Below are 21,736 nucleotides of genomic sequence, written 5' to 3'. Positions count from 1 at the left end.
GCTGCACATCAACCTGACAAGTAGGTTACACACACAAGAGGAGTGAGTCAGATGCTCTAAATCACTTGGCTAATTGGTGCAGTGGTAAAAGAACTCTTAACTCCTTATGCAGAAGGAATTCCAGATCTTTGGCAAAGCTGAAAGGTCTTCATCAAGACCCCACAGTCACCTTTTGAGCCTCAGACTGCCCTTAACCAGGGCAATGGTGTAATGGTAAATAAACATTGAACAACCAGTTCTCTGGTGCTGGTGGTAGGGAACAGCCTTGATTTGTAGTGTTTGCTGATCACTGTGGTGTAAACATTCCCACCATGAATGTTCTGGTTGGCCTCTGGTGGCCACAAAGCCTGCAGCAAACGAGGAGCCCTCCCTCTAGTCATGCTCAGAGGGATGAACACCCATCTCAGGACAGGAACCCAACCACAAAGGCTAGAGAGGGGTGGGGAGAGGCCTGCAGGAGGAGGCCCCAGGTTCTGGGCTCCAGGCTCCCCAGTTTCCTAGCTCTGGATCTTAGGCTCACTGCTAGCTTCTCATTTGTAAAGTGGGGTAACTTACCACCTGTGCTGCCATCGTCTGAGGTTCTGGTGAGGATGAAAAGTAGAAAGGACTGTGTGAGCTGGAGGGTTCCACACTGCTGGGAGTTACAGAAGATGAGAGGTCAGGCTGCGGGAGCAAGTTTTCTTTCTTTCTGTCATTTACAGACCGAGTGAGCGTAGGCAACTTACTTGGCCTTCTTAAACCTCGGTTTTCTCATCTGTAATATGGGTGGCTGAGATGTGTGTAGAAACAGCATCACCAACCCAGAGCGTTGCTGAGGACAAAATATGGACCTACATCTTGTGTTCAGTGCCTTGATAAATACTGGCTTTATTACCATTGCCTATATCCAGACCCACAAAATAAGTCCCTCTCTAAGGGTTTTACACAAAGGCCACCAGCTTGGTCAGAAGGAGAGCAGGGATATCCGGGTGGGTCCATCTGCAGGACTGTACCACCAGGGATGCCCCCCTTGCAGCTCCAGATGGCCCTGCCGGTTGCCCCCTCTTTCTCTCCGGAGCCAGGGCAGGCTGGCAGCTGGGAAGTGGGTGGAGACCCCAAAGACAAATTTCTCAGGGTTCCAACACCAGGGTGCTTTGTAACATTTTCCAGTGGGATTGGGTTTCTTGAGACTTCTTGGTGAGAAGACATGCAGTGGAAGGTTAAACTGTGGTGAGACGCACATTATACAGTGAGGAGAAACTTCAGATCAAGCAAAAATCCTCTCTCCCCTTCACAAGCCACAAAAGCTCTTTTTTAGAAAGTCTCCTCTGAGGAAGAGCAAAACACACTTGCAAGGAAAAGACACAAAGAAGGTCCAAATAACTCATCATTTTACAATGTTTCCAAGGGGTTACACTCTCGCTGTGGAGGTTAACACTGATCTGAAGCAGGTACCACCTGCCATTTCAGCACTGAGGGGCCCTGGTAGGTAACAGCTGGCTGCGTGTGGGGCCTCTGGGGGGCTTACGACGAGGCAAGGGGAGAGGGGTGAAGAGGGGATAAAGTACAACAGCTCCTGAGAAAAGTGTCTGCTTTACCTGCCACCACGTTACTCCCCTGGCTCAGCGTACCCTTCTCTGGTTCCCTCTCACCTTTGAAAAGAAATTAAAAGTTCTTCACGTGGCTTGTGAGCACCAACAGTACAACTCTTCACTAGTCTGGCCAGCTAGTTAATTGCACGGGCTTCGGAGTCAACAGATGTGGGTTCTAATCCTTGGCTCTACCACAGCTCCACCAGCTGTGTGACCTTGGACTAGTTAATTAACTCCTCTGAATGCTTCATCCCCATAAATAAAGCGGGAATAATTACCGTCCATACTTCAGAGGGCTGCTTTGAGGCTAAAATGAGAAAACGTAGGTAAGATGCTTATACGAGACCTGGTGTTATATAAACAGTCAATAAATAAAATAAGGACAAATTAAAATCTTTTTATTACCAGCTTACCTCTCCAGCTTCATCTCCTGTCACCTCCCAGAATACAGTTACCTAGAGGGATTAAACTGCTCACAGCTTTAGACATGACACCGCACTCTCCCGTTTTAGGCATCCTATGCTTTTTTGTGCTTCTCACACAGTAGGCACACAGTAGGCACTCAATAATCTGCCAATCAAACGTTTGCCTGGAATTCCCTTTACACCTTTCTCCACCTGGCAAGCTCAGTTTAGAAGTCCCTGCTCCAGGAAGGCTGCCCTGAACCCCCAGGTGGGCTACATTCTCTTCCACAGCATCCTGTACACACATGCTTCATGGTATTTACCACGTGCTATTAAAACCGTTCATTCTTCCTCACTAGAGCATTATTAGCTCTTCTAAAGAGGGGCCAGGTCTAAGGCATATTTGCATCCCCAACACTTGGCACAGAGTACGTGCTCCATAAATGCTCAGCTCTTAAGTAAGGCCAGCCACTTGTCCCAGATGGAAACTGCATCCCTAACACCTCCCAAGACCCACTACCCTTCCCAGCAGCTTCAGGTTTCCAGCAGGTTCAGTCAACAGTCAGCCAAACCCACTTCCTGCTCCTTCTCCTGAGTTAAACCTTGGTTTTTGCCCCCTGGCTGAAAATAGAGGAAACTGGAGAAGGGGGAGTTTCTTGAAATTCCTGTTCACCAAAGCTACTGTTCGTGCTTCAAGGCACTGGTACTGTCTCCACCTCCTGGTCACCTGGGGCAGTAGAGAGACAGCAAATGCTGTACCTCGTTAGAGAAATCAGGAACTCAGGGACCCAGGGCCCTACAGACCTAGGCAGTAAGCGTACATGTACAGCCTCTGGTATGCAGCTTGTAAGAGTTGTACCATTTTGTTTTTGTGCCACTCAAGACAGTAGCTTAAAGAAGGTAAGAATGAGGTACTCTGCCAGTTCTTTCCTGCGGCTTTAGAACAGAACTGTCCTTTAGAACTGTCTTTCTAGATGCTAATATGGCTCCCCTGGGGTTGCCTAGAGAAGCCCAACAGTTTAGAAGGAACTAGGCAGAAACCATCCCACTGGAGTCACTGAAGGGCTGGGGCTGTGTCCTCTGGCCCAGGGTCAGATGGGGGTGGGCGCATGCCTGGCTTACACTGGACTCTCAGACACCACAGGGCTGACTGCTGGGCAAACCCGAGGGCTAGAGAAGACAATGCTTTCTGCCAGCATCCCCTGGCCCATCAGGGAGCACTCCACCTGGGGAGGCAAGGACTCCTCACGGGAGGGTTCTGAGGATGCTCATCATTCTGCTTTGCCCACCTGCATGTGGCCCAAAGAGAAGTCTTGCTGGGTGGGGGTTCCGCTTCCTGGGTAGAGGCAGAAGGCTGTTCCTTCCCACAGCCTTGGAGCGGGGACCTAACACCTGACTCAGAGTGCTAAGAGAACAGTCTTAAGCAGAGGCTAAAATGACAATGAGTCTTAGGAAAGGCTCCCGGGCCCACGATGGCAGATGTTGGCACCCGCTGGCTCCCACATCACCTAAAAATCAGTTCTGAGGTGCCTGCCTAGAATGCAAGCCCTAAACTTCCCCCCTGCCCCGACTCCTCAAGCTTCTCTGCAACAGTACTGCTCACCTCGTCTCAACCCGCCTCACACTGCCGGTTGGCTATTTCACAGGAGTTTGTTTTGTCCTCTCCACTATAATTTAACTTCTAGAGGCCAGGGGCCTTGTCTTACACGTTTCTTCCACATTCTCCTCAGCATCCAGCACAGCACTGGGCACAAAGAGGGGACTCCAGAACAAGTATTTCGTGTGTTAAATTCCAAGGCCAAGTGCCCACCCACAATTCTATCTTATCAATAAAAGAGATCTCCAGGAGGGCATGCTTCCTTTTCAATGTCATGTCTTAGCTCTGGAGTCTCTGACAAAACTTGTTTCTGTTTTGGGGGCTCTGATTTTAACCTGTCTGTGGGACTTTACAAAGTACTCAGAAGTATTTTCTTGGCAGAGAGAGGGTTTGGGTGGAAATGCCTCAGGGCAGAGAGTGCCCTCGGCAGCCATTACCCAGCTTGCCCTCGGCCCAGGAGCCTGTCCTCAACTTCTCTCAGCCTCTGTGGGGAGAAGGGAAGAGCACTTGCAGTGAGGAATCTCGAGGTGCGACTCCCTGAAGTCTGAGGAGGAGGAAAAAGGGACAAGCGCTGCAAGGAAGAAGAGCAGTCGAGTTTCGGGGATCGATTTTATTTGGGCTTCTCACAGTGGTTAGAGCCACTCCGTCTTCAGAACAATCACAGCACAGGAAATGCGTCACCGAGACTGCCCAGAAAAGTCTGACCAGCTGAATCTTATTGCTTAAAATACACATATTCACAACAACTGACAAAAGGTGATGTGCCTCACACGGGAATGTGTTAGCATTTGCAAATCTTCCGACTGTAGCACCAAACCCTCAGCCAACCCCTTTCTTCTCGTTCACCTGGGACACCAGACTCCCTCAAATCTCCCCAGCCCCCTCACGAGTCCTTCAGCTCCCTACTTCCATCTTTCGTCACGCAGGGCAGCCTCGTGTAGCAGGGGCCAGACTGTGACGCTGGACTCAAGCCCAGCTCCACCCGTTGCGTTCTTCTTCTTGTGCCTTTTGGGTTGGATGCTGCAGTGAACCCAGCAGTAAACACGTGGACCAGTTCCCCACTCTGACTGGAGAAGGAATCCTGAGAGGGCCAGAATCCATCCCTTCGACCAGTTAACTCAAGCAGGGTTCATTTTGGTAAAACTTGATCTCCTTTGAGACACTTCAGTGAGTTGTTTGAGACAAAAACAAAAAACAAAAACCAAAAGGTGGCAGGAAAGGCATCTGAGGGCTGTGGCACACTTCTGCTCACTCTCGCCACACATCGGCCACGCGCTGGACCTCAGCAGAGGGAGGTAAGCCCTATGGCACTGTGGTGGCCGCCAAACCCTCCTGGCAATTCTGGGCAGGGCTGACGTCTGGGCCACAGCCAGTCCGAGCTTGACACTGAAGATCCAGTCCAGCTTCTGTCTGAGGTTCCACCCTGGCCTTCTGTCCCAAGCGGTTGTGGACACCCCCGGGGGCTGAGGCCGAGGGCCAGGAGCAGCCGAGGGAGGCAGACAGGCTCAGAGCACGTTTCCGTTTACAGGGAGCAGATCACAGGCCTCTGAGTGTCCACGGAGCAATGTGCAAATTGCAGTGATGGGTAGAGTAAAACCTCTACTTGGAGCACAGTATCTCTGGCAAACGTGGGGACTGCTGCCAACAGCGCTGCTGAGTACACCCAAGTGCACAGTCAGACATTTGCTCAGTAAACAGTAAATGCGTAAAATAAATTACCTTGAGAGGGCTGCGCCTGCTCCAAACGCGTGGGTAACGTGAGCAGAGTGGCTGCCGTTCAAAGTGTATTCACAGGAAAACAGGGCTGGGGGCTCACACACAACGGACAGACACACACAGGTTATCCAAAAAGTCACTGTATACGGACTGCACTTTGTTCAACATGGATTTTGGTTTTATGGACTCCAAACTCAGACACTCGTTCGCCTCACAGCCTTGGATTTGTCTATTTCGTGTGTGTGTGTGTATATATACATATATACACACATACACATAAACACGTGTGTATTCATATATATACATATATATACCTTCCTTTCTTACCATAACATCAATGCCTAGTCTGAATGTCATCGTTCAAGAGTGGGGGAAGAACCAAACTCTTCATATGAACAGGGCTGGACAGGGAATGTTAGTTTCAGCAGTTTGCTTTCTCCATTCAGATTATTCCTATCAAAGCTCAACTGGTTTTTGAAGCCGAACTACAATAATAAGGATCCTGTGGTCCTTCAGGATGGCTGCCTTCACCCTCCTACCTGGGCCACTTAGACACTTTACATAGGCTACAAAAATTAGTTACCCCACTCAAGGCAGGGCGGAGCAGGGAAAGGGCACGAAAACCACAGATAACCAAGGCATTTTTTCCCAAATGGTCAGTTTGAAAAAACAAACAAATAAACAAAACAACTTACTCAGAATCAAGAGAAAATACTGTGTGAGAGTCAGGCTGCGGGACCGCCCTTTCTCAGGTCCCACAGCCTCCTCATTTGTTCATAGAGAACAGTGAGACGTGAAGGCCGGCAGACGTGTGCTTGGGATGGGGGAGGGTACTGATCACCTGTGGGCACAGATCAAAGGGCAGAGATGCAGAAAGCTGCACCTCTATCCACTGCCACAGCGCAGGGCCTCCTGCTCACCCGCAGAAGTTCCAGAGATAGCCCCCACCCAAGCCTGCACACAAAACATCTCCTTCTGGCTCAGCCGTAGCCAGGACTCATTGAAGGCCAAGTTGGGAAAAAGCCACAAATTTTCCTTTTCCAAAACAGAATTCTTGCCTGCCCACGGGTCAAGTTCTTATTTTCAGCTCACTTCTGTTGTTGTTGTTTTTTAAAAGAAAAAAACCAAAGAGAAGGCAGGTGTAATCTTCCACACTTGAACCAGTCCGCGGCCAGCCAGGACCTGCTGGGAAGGGGCCCCTCCAGGATGCATCGTGCCACCTCGATCTCGTCACCTGGAATTTGAGAGCACAAGCCCTTTACCAACCCGCCACGCAACCGCCGGTCAGCTCTCATCCTCCCACAGGAGGAGCCCAATTCCGGCTCCGGAGACACTGGCAGCGAGGGGCGACAATCCCCGGACCACTGGGGCTTCACCCAGGGCTGAGACCTGCCACCTCTCTCAGACTGAGACGCGGCGAAGTTCTCATCAACTCACACCAGAACATGAATCCACTCCATCACCAAGAGTCACCTCAGGGCACAGTCTCATCCCCTCCTTGGGGGCTTCTGAAACGCACATCTCTCTGACCCAAGCAGGTAGTGACACGTGACTTGAAAAGAGGTAAGGGGGGACGGGGTGGGGTATGAGGAATGAGTCACAGGACAACTTCTCGGCCCTCCGTGACACTGTATCTATGGGGGGAGAGGCACCCACACCCCAAACTGTACCTTGAGATGCAGGAAAACGCAGGAGCAGAGGGGGAAAAAAAAAAAAAAAAAAGGAACACAGTCACTTAATGCTTCTCTCACGGTTCTCCCCTACCCTGGTTGCGTCGCCAAGTTCTCGGGCGCAGGCAGGGCCTGCTCTAGCTGGGGGAGCTGCTGCTCTGGGAGTTTGGGGAGTCCTGCTCGTTGATGGTGTTCAGCAGCAGGCAGGCAGGCAGCCGCGGCAGGTGGGGGTGCCCGGGCTCCCGGGCCTGCTCCTCGGAGGGCTGGCAGAGCCCTTCCTCCTCGTCACCAGGGGGCCGCACGTGGCAGCTGTCGCAGAAGTCCAGGGGCCCGTCCAGAGCATCGTCGATGAGCGCGTTGAACTCTTTGAGGTCGTCATCATGGTGGCCCCGGTTGCACACACACACCTCGATGCCCGAGTCACCTGTGAAGCGGCGACGTCTGCCGGGCGTCTTGTCTTTGCTGTCAGGGAGGGCGCCGCCCTGCTCGGAGCTGTACTCTTTCAGCAGCTCCTCCTTACATTCGGACTCCTTGTCCAGGAAGGCCCCAGGGTCCACCTCCCCCAGGCCGGCCACAGAGCCGCTGGGCTCCATCCCGGGGGCTTTGGTGGCTGCTGGGTCTGCTGGCACGTCGGAGGGCTCAGGGTCAGCGATGCTCGGGGGTCGCGTGCTGCTTCTGCTGGGCCCGGACAAGGGGCTGCTCTGAGCCCCCTGGGAGCCCCTGGTGGGGTCAGCGCCCAGGGGGCTGCCGCCTGTAGGGCCACACTGTGCAGGCAGCTGCTGCTGGAGCTGGAAGGCACTGTATGGTGGGGGAGGAGTTGGAGGTCGGTTCACCACTTCCTCATAAGGAGGTAGTAAATAGTTTGGCAAAAACCCTAAAATGGGGAGGTAGGGAGGAGAAATTACTGCACTGGCAATTGTTCTAGGACAGACTGCAGGCTCGCACTAAGCATATGTCTCGTCCCACCCCCAGCATACCCACCGAGGGACGACTACAGCTCTCTCAGGTGCAGGCGGGGCACAGGGCTGTGAACGACTTTGCAGAGAAAGGGGGGCAGATTGGGAGTGACAGATTGTAGCTTCTGGAAATCTGAGAGCCCCTAAAGCTGCTTCACAGGCAAGGACTTCTGCTTGTCTGGAGTTAAGGCAGAGGGTTCAGCAAATGTGGTGAATGGCCAAGAGAGCTCTGCCTGGAAGGGACCTGTTTTCCACATGCACGCAAGTCTCATGTTTCTAGCTCAGACGGTGTCCTCCATCTGCATCCCATAGGCCTCAGGGTCAGGGACCCTAAGTTAAGAGTTTCCAGATGTGTATCATGAAGAGAGCCTTTTTCTGGGAGGCTGGAAAACTGTGTTGCCTCTCACCCTAGCGTGGCAGGAGGTGGTCTGGAAATACACACCAAACCTCATCCTGATTCGCGTCGAGAGCGGGTGGCTTACCAGTAAAGGGTGAGGGGCCTGTCATCAAGGCTTGTTAAGAACATGCCAGGGGAGTTATCTTTTGCTTTGAGGCACAGATGATCTAATTATAACAGTAATTGCTAGCATTTATTGAGCACTTACTATATGCCAGGCACTGTGCTAAGCACTTAACTCTTCTAGGTGTGGAATTCCAAATTTATGACTACTTTAGTCTGTAGAACACACAGCAGAATGGCTTTGGACAGGCTGAACTTCTGGGCCTCCACCGACCACTCGAGAGATCAGTGTAAGGAACCCCAGGGAGGGGCTTCCCTGGTGGTCCAGTGGTTAGGACTTGGCGTTCTCACTGACAAGAGCCCGGGTTCAATTCCTGGTCAGGAAACTAAGATCCCACAGCATGGAGAAAAAAAAAAAAAAAAGGAACCCCAGGGAAGTCAGGTGAGTGTGCCCTTCAGTGAGTCACCGAGTTTCTTGGTTCTCAAGAAGTCCCAATGCTACCCCCCACCGCTGCCCCTTTTGTAGCAGCCTCTGCTCAAGCGTATCACATGGCAGGAAGCAAAACGGGGGGATTTCAGGCCACTGACCTCTAAATCTCAATTCATTCACATCATACATCATACAGCCACCGGCCTAAAAAAATCTGCCTAAACTAAAGGAGCAGAGGTGTAGATAGAACCCCGCTGGTGTGGACTGGAACGGCCCAGTGGCTGCCAGGGGCTGCACCCACAGCACTGGCTCCTCGGCGCTAAAGGTGCGCATCCCCTTGTTCCCACACTTGTGAGACCCTGCTCTGTGCGGGACAAGGAGGCCAACCTCCTGTGCCCACAGTCTATGGGTACTGGGCCCTGAGGGTGGGGTCTGGTGTACGTACTGAAATAAAATGGCAGCGCTGAGTAATTGTGGGCTTCCCGGTAGGCGATCAGGTTGATTTCATGTTGCCGCTGTTGGGCCTGAAGGCGGTGCTTGGCTCGGCGGTGGTGGCACACGCAGCAGCAGCTCAGGATGATGATGATGGTCCACACGAGCCAGAACCCTGGGGGCAGGGAGGCGAGACAGAGAGGCGTGGGCACACCATGAATGCCAGCTGGAGGGGCTGCTCTCGGCACAAGGAGGCCCAGGGACACTGCACGCCTGGTCGAAGCTGGCACTGTTGGCCCTTGCCTGGTGAAGGTACATTTAGAACCTGTGATCAATTTTCATGTTGGTACCAGAGTGAAAGACACGTGGGGCGGAAGAGGGCAGAAATGTAAGAATGGTGACCGTAAAAGAGGTCACTCACTCCGGGGCGCCTCCAGGGCTCCTGGGGGAAGGGAAGAATGCTGAGGCATCTGTGCAGCACTGCTGGTCCTCCCATATCTTAGGTTTGGGGGGCATTTAAGTATGCTTCCCTTTTAGGACAATGTGCCCTTCCTATCTTAAGAGATCCCTGAGAAAATGCTTCAGCCTCTCTTGGTGCCCACCTCCCCACTCCAGCCCTGCTCAGGCCCACAAGGACGGCTCCCAGGCTCCCCACCTAGAGTGAAGAGCCCCTCAGAATCCCCACATCTCAGCAGATGAGTGGTTGCTGGGGGCCTCGGAGGGGCTACCTGATAAAATTTTTTTCTCTACCATGTCGCCTCCATCATACAAGAGTCACTGAAGTTAGAGGTGGAAAAATTCTAATTTCCTCAGGCCCATTTCTTCCCTGGAGAGTGTAAACAACTTCCTCTGATCTTGTCATAATCCGGTACAATTCCATCTCCCACCATCACAAACAATCCACTCCCACCTCGCTTTGGCCTGCTGCTGCATTAGACTCGGGACCATCAGCGGCCTCCCTTTCTTCCTCCTGGCTCCAGAGAAGGGTAAAGGAACAGGGGAGAAGCCTACCGCCCTCTTCCCCAGGCAGATTGTTTCTTCTCATTTCCCACTGTGTTCTCTTGGATCATACTCAGAGAACCCTAGCAAACTCCAGTATAAGACTCCCTCTTCAATCTTCACACGTGTACAGAAAAGGCTTCTAATTTTTTTTTTTTTAATGAATGAGCAATTTTGCTTTAAAAAATAGAGAGAGAGATAGAGAGGGAAAAAAGACTGGAAGGAAAAAATAGTGACATTTTAAGTCGTGGGATTATGAGAAGAAATTTTAATTTTCTTCTCCCAATTATTTTTCTTCTTTCAAATTATAAAACTGGAAACAAAGTAAGTTAAAACTTAAAAATATCTGTGACTAATTTTATTTTTGCTGGCTTTAAAAAAATTAACATATTTCTGAATAGGTTTTAAAATTCCTCTGGGAATGTCTTCATACAATGAAATGATATGAATCATTAAAAAATTATTCCCAGAATACTATATTTGACATATAAAGATGCTTCTAATATTAAATGAAAAAAAAAGATTATGAAACAGCATAAAATATGACCCCAATTTTTGCTTAAGAAAAAAGTATATATAAATGTCCAGAGGGATGATCAGGAAGTTAGTCATGAGGTTATTCCTGGACAATAGGACAGTAGATTTTCTGGTACCAGCTTTGTTTTTTGCTTATTGCCGATAAGATGAACAAGTACTTCTTTGAAATAAAAAGAATATTTTTTCTCAATAAAAAAATAATTCTGAGGAATAATTTTAAGGTGAGTTTTTATTAAATGAGAATAGATTATATTATTTTTCATTTGTTCTCTATTGCTGAAGAACTTCATTGTTCTCTATTCCTGAAGAACTTCAAGTTTTTCCCATTACAAACGTTATGTATATTTTTTATTGTCTGCTTTGTAATTATAAATTTGTTTACAATGTGTTAAGTATTTCTACATCTCTTGTCAGAATGAGTTCATTTCATTTAAAAAAAAAAAAAAAAAAGCCTTCCCTCTCCCAGCAAACAGATTTGTAAATGAATAAGCCCGATTTTTTTTCCTGTTTGTACCAGAACACAATATTCTCAAAGATCCCACTGACATTTAGGGTGTGGCCTCTAGCAACACCCAGGGTGTTTCCTTCTGTCCCCCAGGGGTGTCTGGGCTGAATCTCCCCACAGAGCCACCCCTATGGGGTAAGGCAGGATAGCAGCACAGCCTTCCAGCCCTGGCAGGCTGGCAACACCACTGTGTAACACCTTTGTGTTTTCAGCACATGTCGGTGTTCAACTGAACCTTCTGCTGAAGTCTAGCAATGGGAGAGCAGGTGGAGGACAATGGGCAGAGAATCTCTTCCCCATTTCCCATCAGCAGACAGAAAAAGCCCATTCCTAACCAGAGTGCATAAATGTAAGTTGAAGTCAGAAGTCTCCCTTGTGGTCCTTCCCGGAGTCGCTGCTGACATTTGCTTAACTTAACTTGCACTTCTCTCCTTCCAATGCTTGCCAACTGGAGACTGGACACTGTAAGAGGAGCCCTCAGGGAATGGTTTTGAGGCCAGAAAGGAGCTCTGGGAGTGAACTGGCTTCCCGCTGCGGTCCTGTAACATCTCCTCCAGCCCCTATGATCTGTTCAGCTCCCAGCCTCCTGGGGTGGGGTCACACCCGAAGGAAGTGGCACAAATAAGCACAATGCATTCTGCTGAAGAGCCTGGCTCCAAGCGTATTTTAGAGTCAAGTCTAAAAGATTCTGGGTTAACCACTTTTTTATACTACCCAGCATCATCTCACAATCCTTTATACTTCTGTGTTACTTTATAATTTTCAAAGTACATTCTCCCATGAGACAATCAGCACCAAACTCTACAATTTTTTACCTCCCAAGTCATTTTTTCAATTGATTCTTACCTAAAGGTAAATTAACTTTTAACCTTAATGCTGCAATATATATGATCTAAGGCAAAACCTCTCAGCTATATTATGATGGGCTTAAAAAAAATAGTTATTTATTTATTTTCTGCTGCGTTGGGTCTTTGCTGCTGCGCGTGGGCTTTCTTTTTAGTTGCAGCAAGCAGGGGCTACTCTTCGCTGCAGTGCGCGGGCTTCTCATTGCAGTGGCTTCTCTTGCTGTGGGGCAGTCTCTAGGCGTGCGGGCTTCAGTAGCTGTGGCACATGGGCTCAGTAGTTGTGGCTCGTGGGCTCTAGAGCACAGGCTCAGTAGCTGTGGCACTCGGGCTTAGCCGCTCTGCAGCATGTGGGATCTTCCCAGACCAGGGCTCGAACCCATGTTCCCTGCATTGGCAGGTGGATTCTCAACCACTGCACCACCAGGGAAACCCTATAATAGGCTTTTAATAAGAAAAATCTCAGGCACTGGTTTTATGTTGGCCAAAAATTTCTGGTTCTCCCCCTTCCTGGCATGTGGGCGGGCTTGAACTTCCTGGCGCCCTTATGATTGTGACACTTCGGGGCAGCTTCTAACTATTAAATTGAGACTGGAAGTGACAGATGTCACTTAGAGGCCAGAACATTTCTTGCTGATGTGAGACCCTCTGTTAGTCTCCCTTCTGCCACGGCAAGCCGTAACATTCCAGACAGTGACTTCAGGGTCAGTCTGGCCCCAGGGGATAAAGAAGTAGGAACAAAGCTCTCATCCAACCTGTGATGGACATATAGTGTGAGTAATAAACCTGCTATTTTAGGGCCACTAGGAGTTTGGACTTGTTTATTACTGAGCATAACCTCTCGCCTATCCTGACTGATGCAGTATCTTTATAGGTTTTTCTGGGGGAAAGGATTTAAAATGTTCATCAGATTCTTAAGAGAATCCTTATTCCAGAAAAAGCCTGAGTTCTATTGAACTGAAATATAATAGAAAGAGGTCTTTTTTTTTTTTTTTAAGGAAAACTGAGGCAGGGTAGGAGGAGGCTGGGGGAAGAAATGAGACAAGTGGAAGGCATGCTCTTGGCAGAGTTACCCTAGTTATATCGAACAGCACCAGAAAACTCACATGTTTACTGAAATTCCATCAGCTGCTTCTGTTCATGTGGTATCATGGGTAGAAAAACTCTCCCTACCACGTACCACTTATATGACGTGATATAAAATCTCGAACTGAGTTTTGCATTTCTAATATAGTACCACAAAGTGATAGTGTGGATCAAAACTAGGAGAAAACTAACTTGGGAGCAGAAGGGGCCTAGTGGGGTAATGAGGCATTAGCACAGGTCCAGAAAAGGCCCCTAAGGACTGGTCCAACTTGATGGAGTTAATGTGGGAAGACAGAAGGCATTCTTGGTTTGACCCTCACAAAACGGATGTTATTGGCAGCTATTCTAGTCAAAGCCGTGTCCCATCAGCTTTAAAAGGGGGACCGTCCAGACTAATACCTATGGAGTTGTACAAACTTTTGATCTTTTCATTAGATTTCACAAACAAGGAGGAAAGTTTTAAAAAGGAAAATCTACTGAAAGAGCCACACAGAGAAAGACAGAAGCATGCCCTCCTCCCCAAACACACACCTACCCACAGATTACATTCCCCACTGACCTTTGAAAGCTGTGACCTCATGGTGGGACGCGTTTGTCATGCTAAGCAAAGTGGAAAACATGTTTTTAAAAACAATCACAGTCCAATGTAGGAACTGAGTCATGTGCCCCAGAGCTCACTATAAACTTGGGAAAACACCACTCCCCAACTGGCAGGAAATTCCTCATTAGGAAGCCAAAGTGTACTGTCAACTAGCTCTCCTTCTACCCCACAGGATGGTGGGCGACCTCCCTGGCCCCTGATAGCTCTTAGCAGGAGCTCCTGACACTGCCGCTGTGGAAAAAGGACTGAATTTGGGAAATGAAGACTTTAGAGGACTTGCAACTTCATCGGAAAGACTGGACAAGTTTCATTTCCTAGCTTTGTGACCTTGATCATTTTGTCTTTACTTCCCTCATCTGTAAAATGGGGAGAATAATGGTTTCTGCCTACTTGGTCATTGTGAGGATAACCGAGTTAATATCTGTATGCAGAGTACTCAAGCATGCACGTTCGAGACCTTTCACGACCTGCGCCCACTACCCTTCCAGCCTGGCACTGAAGAGTTCAGGAAGGGGGTAGCTTTGTGTGAGGCACACTGACCCCACTACTCAGCTGCGACCAACTGACCGGCTACTTAACGCCCCTGGTCCTGAGAAACGGGATATGTGTACCTGGCACGGTTGTATTTGGGGCAGGCTGAGCTGACGTGTGTGAAGACCTTAATGAGTGCCAGGCACACAGCAGAGTTCTATGCACGTCAGCACCCTCATCTCCCCAGGGCGAGCCCCGCAGCCCAGCCCCATGGCCACAGGGGAAAGGTTAATGAGATGCATGCTCTCTTCTTTCCCATGACGCCTTGACCTATGGTGTTTGGTATTCCTCAGCCTGGGAAGTCATTCTACCCTTCTCCATGTGCTTAAATCCTATCCACCCTTTAAGGCTTACCTCAAATGCCACCTCCTCCATGCAGCCTGCCTGAATCCTGTCCAGCTAAAGCAAACTCTCCTGGCACATACATCGCAGTCCTGGCATGTACACTCCACTCTCTACTTTGCATTACTAGTGAGGCACATTGTCTTATCTCCTCTCTCTGCTCAGAGACTCCCCTCTTGATGGCAAGGATTCTGTCTCCCCACACGCTTTAACACAGAAGAGGCCACAGCATCCAGTAGGAACTTGTTAGAATTGCAAATTCTCAGGTCCACCTCAGACCTATTGAATCAAAAACTCTGGGATTGGGCCCAGAAATCCGTGCTTTAATAAGCCCTCCAGGAAATGTAGATGCTTGCCAAAGTCTGAAACCACTGGAATAAGAGTTTGCTGAATAGATGACTGAATGATGACTGAAAGTACAAGTGCCATGAAAATGCATGGGATGATAATAATAATAATGGCCAGGTTCTTATAGCCTCAGCCACGGCAGTGGTAAACAGGACCCTCACTTCCGGACTGATGCAGACCCAGGAATGACCCCTGGCTTAACGTTACAAGAGACTGAAAAGACACAGGAGTAAGGGCGCTGGCTGAAGCTTAAGGTCTGTGTGTGCTTGTGTGTCTGTGTAAAGTGGGCTCTGTGTGTGTATGTGTGTGTGTGAGACAGTCCTCAGCACATAGGAAAATTCAGCTAAGTAGTGGTATGAGGGTTGGCAGAAATGGCATTTGTTTTTCCGTGAGGCCTTCCCTGTAGGCAACTATGGTTAAAGAGGTACTTTGACAAAAACCCTGCCAAGGATTTCCTGGCTGAGATTTTTTCCTTCCAAAGGAAAGAGACAAAAAGAATAATGCAAAGCCCATTACTTTCACATTTCAGGCAAAGTTCAGAGGTAATTAGAGGGAACAGGGTTCAAAGCGCAAAAAGCACAGTTCTGATGAGAACTGAAAGGGCTCATTCCTACGCTCAACCTCCCTCCTCTACACATCAGGCCGAGGCCAGGCCCCTAAGAAGGAGGAAAACCAAAGAATTCCGAGAGGGGCGGAACACTCACTGGGCATCTTCTGACCAAAAAGCCATTTCTGGGCACAGACAAGAGGAAGTTTGGCTTTTACAGTCTCCGTCCCCCCAGAGCTTGGAAAGCATGGGCCAACTTGTACAGGAGTGAGTCTTTCCTCCCCGTCCAGACTCTGGTCTCCGTCTGGCCTTCTCCTTTCCCCGGCTGACCACAACTGGAGAGGTGATGAGCCACTGTGCAGATCTTCCCCTGGCTTTCTTCAGGCCCTCGGGACGAAGTGCCTGGTTCCCAGACTGCCTGCCACCCTGCCACCTGGGTCTCCCTGTCCCAGCCGCCCCACCCCCAGCCCTGGCTTTGGTGACCCAATTCTGGTGGCTACTGAGTCTGCTCTGCCAACAGCCCAGGAGGCTCTGTCAATCTGAGATGGGGGCCATGAGCAACTCCATTCTTTCCGCAACTGATGCCGCCTGGGCCAGGCCCCAGAAAAACAAGCTGCAGCTCTGTGGCTTTTTGGCAGCCCAGCTTCAACTTTTGTTTTAACAAGGGGTGGGAGGGAGAATTTGAGCCCTGTGGTTATCTGCATTTTGAAACATTTAAACACAGACTGTCCACCTGCCTGGCACTTTGTGTTTCTCTAGTGAGTTCCTCAGCCCCACCCCTTCTAAAATAGCACCAACAACTCCAGGCCTGCCTTTGCTGCTGCTTATATAATACTTGCAGGACTGGTGGGGACATCTTGAACCCTGTTCTCTCCTTGGGGAGGAGTCTGCCCTTAACCACCCCTGAGCCCATCCTCAAAAGGGAAGGACAAGAGTGAGGAGAGGTTCTGTTTGTAGGACCCACTCCCACTGGCTACAAGATCCATTTGCATTTAGAGGGAGAGGCTTCCCAGCCAAGAGTCTATTTCCTTTGCATTTCAAACAATAGCCCTTCTAGCTGCTTTCTGACCATATCACTGATGTGGGGGGAATGGGGAGATCAGAAAGGAGAAGGGGAAAAAGGGAAGAGATGGTGGTGATGGTAAGGGCATGGTTGACCAGCAAGCACAAAGTTTGTTTCCAAATGGAGGGAGTGATGCGGGGCTTAGAATTCTCTGGGGAAACAGCCTACCGTTTTCTCTAGCAACAGACAGTTATGAGAACCACTGCATGCTGGTCACCTGGCAACTCTCTGCCCTTAGGACCCTCCCATCCTCCCCTTCTTTGTCCAGCATCCTACAGTGTCTCGTCTGAGTTCCAAGAAGATTAGAGTACAAAGGGCTTTAGTGAACTCTCCAAGCCTGGGTCACTCCCTGAAGGCCATGGCAATGTCACCACCCTCGTGCAACTCTGGAAGGGGTGCAAGCAGCCCTGGCTGCCACCAAGCAGTGACAAGACGAAGACTGTCTCCATATGGCACTGAGCTGACAGTAAACAGGTTAGGTAGACTGGAGAAGCCTCTAGACACTTCAGTTTGTGATCTGGGGAAGGAAGAAAAGGGGCTGAACCTCCAGACTCCTTCTCTCCAGGAGGGCTCTGTCGGCAAGGACCTAGGAAAAGATTATCCCTTTGAGAGGGACCCTCAGAAACAGAGGCAGCCCCTTGATGATCTCTGGGGAATTCTGGAAGCCCTGGTGCTTCTTACAAGAAAATGGCATTACAGCCATCCACAGAGAGCAGCCCAGCATTCACAGCAGCTTGGCTGCTGCAAACCTCTCTTGGCAAAGATGGCGAGCCTAGGCACATGGGCTGGCCCATGAGAGGATGTAAGTTGTTGTCACTGCTCGGCACACCCTGGAGAGGGCATCAAAGAGAACCCCATTCAGGAGATTCTGCAGCAGACCTGCTAGCCACGGCTTCTTAAGAAGGCTCAGGACCATGTTCTCTGGTCTTTAGCGCGTGGTGTCCGAAGAGCACCAGACCTCTCCTCCTCTACAGAGAGATCGCTTCTAGAACCTGGAAGCAGATTCTGCTCACCAACACTGCCACCAAGAGAATAAGAAAAGGGCTGATCAGCCTATGGTTTCCCAATGAGCAGAGGCAGAAACTGAGACCCTGGGATGCCAAGACATCCCCAGGCAAGGACTTACACCAGAGTTCATAGTAGTAGTTGCAGCACTGAGACTGTCCACAGCAGTGTCCTGTGTCACAGATGTAGCTTTGATTGTTGGTACCCAGGCAGGTTTCCTTATCCTAAAAGAAATAAAAAAAAACACTGTAGCATATTAAATTATAGCTTTTAAACACTACTTTTCTTCTCATCCTCCTCTTACTGATCGCCTGCCCACCTTCCACCAAAACGGTTTGTACCAATGTTTATTGAAAGAAAAGAAAGAGAGAGAGAGAAAGAAAGAAACAGAGAGAGAAAGGGAGGGAGGGAGGGAGAGAGGGAGAGAGAGAGAGAGAGAGAGAGAGAGAGAAAGAAAGAAAGAACCACACAACAACAGCAGATTTAAGAAAAATAATATGGTTTATTAAAGGGGGAAGAGGATTCAGTATACAAAGCCGACTGGTAAAGAGCAGAGTTCTCCTTGCTTTCTTTATATCTAAGCAGAAACACTCCACGTTCTGGTCCTAAACTCAGCCAGTAAGAAGGTGGTGATTCTCCTGTAATAGGCTGTATATTTTAAATAAATCCGGTTTCTCTGTGAAAGTTCCCAGAATAATGAAGGCAGCACGTATTCTAGGACTGGCATCTGGTCAGTCAGTCCATCTTCCCTTCAAAACACGTATCTCCAAGGTTAATTACAGTGTGATTCAAAAGAAGGCTAAAAATCTTGCTACTAAAATTCTTTCAATCTTAAGAAAAGGGGTGACTTGCTCAGGTGACCTAGTCCAATTTCAATTTGCTAGATCTTTTTTTGCTTACCAAATGATCTCTTAATAATCTTGACTGGACCTAGGATTCACACTGTCCCTTTGTCAGGGACAGCTACAGAAAGGGCACCGCTGAGTAACCATCTAGCATTTTGCCAAATTCTATTCACAGCACTGGTGGATGGAGATGGAGGTGGAAAGGTTTTTTTTATGCTTCGTAGTTAAGATATGAAATACCCCACCAGCTGACCTAAACTTCAGCCTCAAACGTCCTCTGGGTCACAATGCATTTGATGAGACCTAGAAGATCTGGCTTTCAACATTTCTTTGTTCTAAAGAAGTAACACATGCAGTGACTGGACACGGTCTTTGTGCCAAGCACTGGGTTGGGTACGAGGGATACAACGATGAATAAGAAATTGTCCCTAACCTCAAGAGGCACAGAGCTAGGAAGGGAAAAAACCCTGCTCAGCAAAGAAACTAAAACCACAGTATTATATGTGCTGCTACTCAGGCTGACCCTGCCCACAGTGTACATCCGGGCGGACGTCTGCCAGTGGAAACTCAAGTCACAGGGTCGGTTCCTGTTCTCTGGGTCTTGCTTTATACTACGCTGTCTGTTTGGCCAAGGGTACAAACAAAGCACTCCAGCGACGCTGGGCACCTGAAGCCACGAGGACAAAAGAAAAGGCACGGCTACAACCCAGATCCCTGGCTCAGTGAGTATTTCCACCACATCCTCAGGTGTTTCCTGGTCTTTAAGAGTCTTACACCCTGGTATAAAGGGGTTTAGGAAGAAGGAAACATGGGAAAGGCATTTGTCGACTCTGACAATGAGGGTTTCACAATAGTATTGCAAACAGAGTTCTTCCTATCTTTGCCTTCCTGTGTCTACCATAAGTAAAATGGCACACCTAGCAGGTGGCTGTCCAGTGGGATGTCTCCTCTGAGGCCTGATGCATGTGGAGAAAGCAGATCTGTGTTCGTTGCTTTTGCTAGAACACACCCTCTCCCTCTTGACTTCAGAGTAAAACACTGCTTTCCCAAGAACATCAAAAAGTTTCTCCCAAGTTTACCAGGCCCTGAAATGCCATTCTTCTGGCCTGGCTCACAAGAGCACAGTTCAAACTGTCCACATAGTTTCTAAAAGAGGCCGTGCTGCCTACACCCTGACACATGAAAGAATCCAGGGACACTTCTGCCTCAAGAAAATTCACCAGATGAGGTCCAGGCTCGGAACACAGGGCGGGCCAACTGGTCCTCCGTGAGGCATGAAATGGAACGTGTCTGAAATCTAAACAAGTGGCATCCTCATGACCTACTGGTGTCAGCTTTTCTCTTGGCTCTCCCATCCCCCGAGGCGGGAAGCCCAGTGTAGACAGAACCCCACTCTTTTTCCCTGCTCTGCCTCCACTTTCCCAGGGACAGCAGACTGTGGCAGCATCATTTAACTCAGTTCCTCAAATACTTTTTACCCAGTGTATCTCATCCCTTGCTTTCCTCCCCCCAAATAGAGTCCCCAAGTTACCTGAGATGATCTTGGTTATGGGAACTGTCATTTTCTGCTGCAGAAGGAAGGAAAGCAGGTAGGCAGTTAAAGAAGACAAGATGTGGGTTCATGGACCTTTAGCAAGGAAGACGTGAAGGATTAAGAAGGTAGCGAGATGTGAGTGTCATGAGCTCCTCCAGAGAAAGAGACCTTCTGGTATGAAAGGAAAATCCAGAAGCCTTGTGTTTGGCCCTAGCTCTGCCATTACAGAGGAACGGCACTCTGGACAAGTTACTCAATGGCCCTAGAGCTGGTTAAGATGCTCACTCATGTCTCCTTAAACCCAAAGGGTTTATTAGCCTAACCACCTCCCATTCCCTTTGACAGCAGCCTCGAGCCAATGCAAGAGCTCCTGTAACCTATGCCTCCTCTCAGTCAAAGCAAAGAACAGAGGTGTGCAAATGTTGCTTGGTGCTCTTCCACCCTTCCCTGTATGAGGAAGTCACCCAGAGGACTTTCAAGGATCTCCAGGCAGCTCAAGATACAAATGGTAAAGATTCAGTCAGATCTGGGTTCAAAGCCCAGTTCTCACACTATGCTTATTACAGTGTAACTTGGGTAAATGACTTAACTTCTCTGAGCTCTCAATATCAACGTTATTCTATGAGCCATTATTGCTGGGCATGAAAGACCATTCAATAAACAGCACTCTGCATTCACTTAGAACTATTTCTCAGAAGAGTAAAGTTCACTGGCAATGTGGGCTGCTCCAGACACCTGAAGAATAGAAAAAGGAACCAGAGAGAATGCAATGGAAAGTTCAAATATGAAAAATTCTCAGCACTCTTTATGAGCACCCTTTGCTTTTCTTCCAAGCATCTCCAAGCACTACACACATATTATGTTGTTCAGGCCAAGTCTTGAAGAGTGGGAAGTTAATATCCCACCTCACCCCCCCTTCTCAAGAGTGAACGAGCGATATATCGTGCCCTCCCTATGGGCAGGAGCTCTGTCTCCTTAATCCCCCTCCCCAACTCCAAGAATGAGCACAGTGCTTGGCACACAAAGGTTTGCTCAATGAAACAATGGCTACGCAGCCTCTGTGAAGGCAGAATGAGCTGGAGTGAATAATACGGCTAGTGTATACTGAGTACCTGCTATGTGCCAGGCACTGTTCTAAATGCCTTACAAGTCTTCCTTCATCTAAACTTGAAAGCACCACTATGAAGAGGGTAGTATAAGAGAATTGAGATCAACAGAGGCTAAGTCACTTGCTGGAGGCCACACAGCTAGGAAGTAGTCCAATCTAATTCACCTGACTCCAGAGCCTGAGCTTTTAACTATTAAGCTACAGCCTCCTTGGTTTAAGTTATACTTCTTCACTTGCTTTTTACACTTCAGATGCTTAAATAAATCCACTTAAAAGCCCCAAACCAAACAAAATCAACATTTCATCTTTGAGGGAAAAGATAAGGGCCCTGCCCTTGTGGAGCTCTTCGACTTTGGGGACATCTTCTACTTGGCAGTGAGGAGGGGCAACGTGCTTGGGCTTCCTCTCTTCTTTGTTTGAAAGGTCATTATTTTCACATACTGATTTTCTGAAAAGCAGAATGGTGTTTGTCCCATTGGGGAACACAGGGCCTTCACTCCTTCCTTCAACATTTACTGAGTACCTACCCCGCACCAGCACTGAACTAGTGGTGGGGAACACAACGGGCACATAAAAGGCCAAAGCAGTCATGCTCTTTACCCTCATG

The 21,736-nt window shown here is 48.9% G+C and overlaps 1 protein-coding gene across 3 annotated transcripts in view; it reads right to left on the bottom strand.

Annotated features, from left to right (window-relative positions):
* Window positions 1-7,095: 7,095 nt before the first annotated feature.
* The window catches only part of WBP1L (WW domain binding protein 1 like), a gene marked incomplete at both ends in the record, with an annotated part of 56,950 nt that continues 42,309 nt past the window's right edge, over window positions 7,096-21,736 (bottom strand). For 2 of the 3 annotated variants that reach the window (XM_079704017.1, XM_079704018.1), the window contains 3 exons: window positions 7,096-7,832; window positions 9,250-9,411; window positions 17,764-17,866. In XM_079704017.1, the coding sequence (XP_079560143.1) occupies window positions 7,096-7,832; window positions 9,250-9,411; window positions 17,764-17,866 (1,002 nt within the window). Of the gene's footprint in view, window positions 7,833-9,249; window positions 9,412-17,763; window positions 17,867-21,736 lie in introns of those variants that run through there. The other variant, XR_013810879.1, reaches the window with a different exon arrangement.

This window comes from Hyperoodon ampullatus (assembly GCF_949752795.1).
Source record: "Hyperoodon ampullatus genome assembly, chromosome: 1".
NCBI classification, from domain to species: Eukaryota; Metazoa; Chordata; class Mammalia; order Artiodactyla; family Ziphiidae; genus Hyperoodon; species Hyperoodon ampullatus.
Note: the sequence above shows the minus strand (reverse complement) of the source record. Positions and strands in the feature narration are given on the sequence as shown.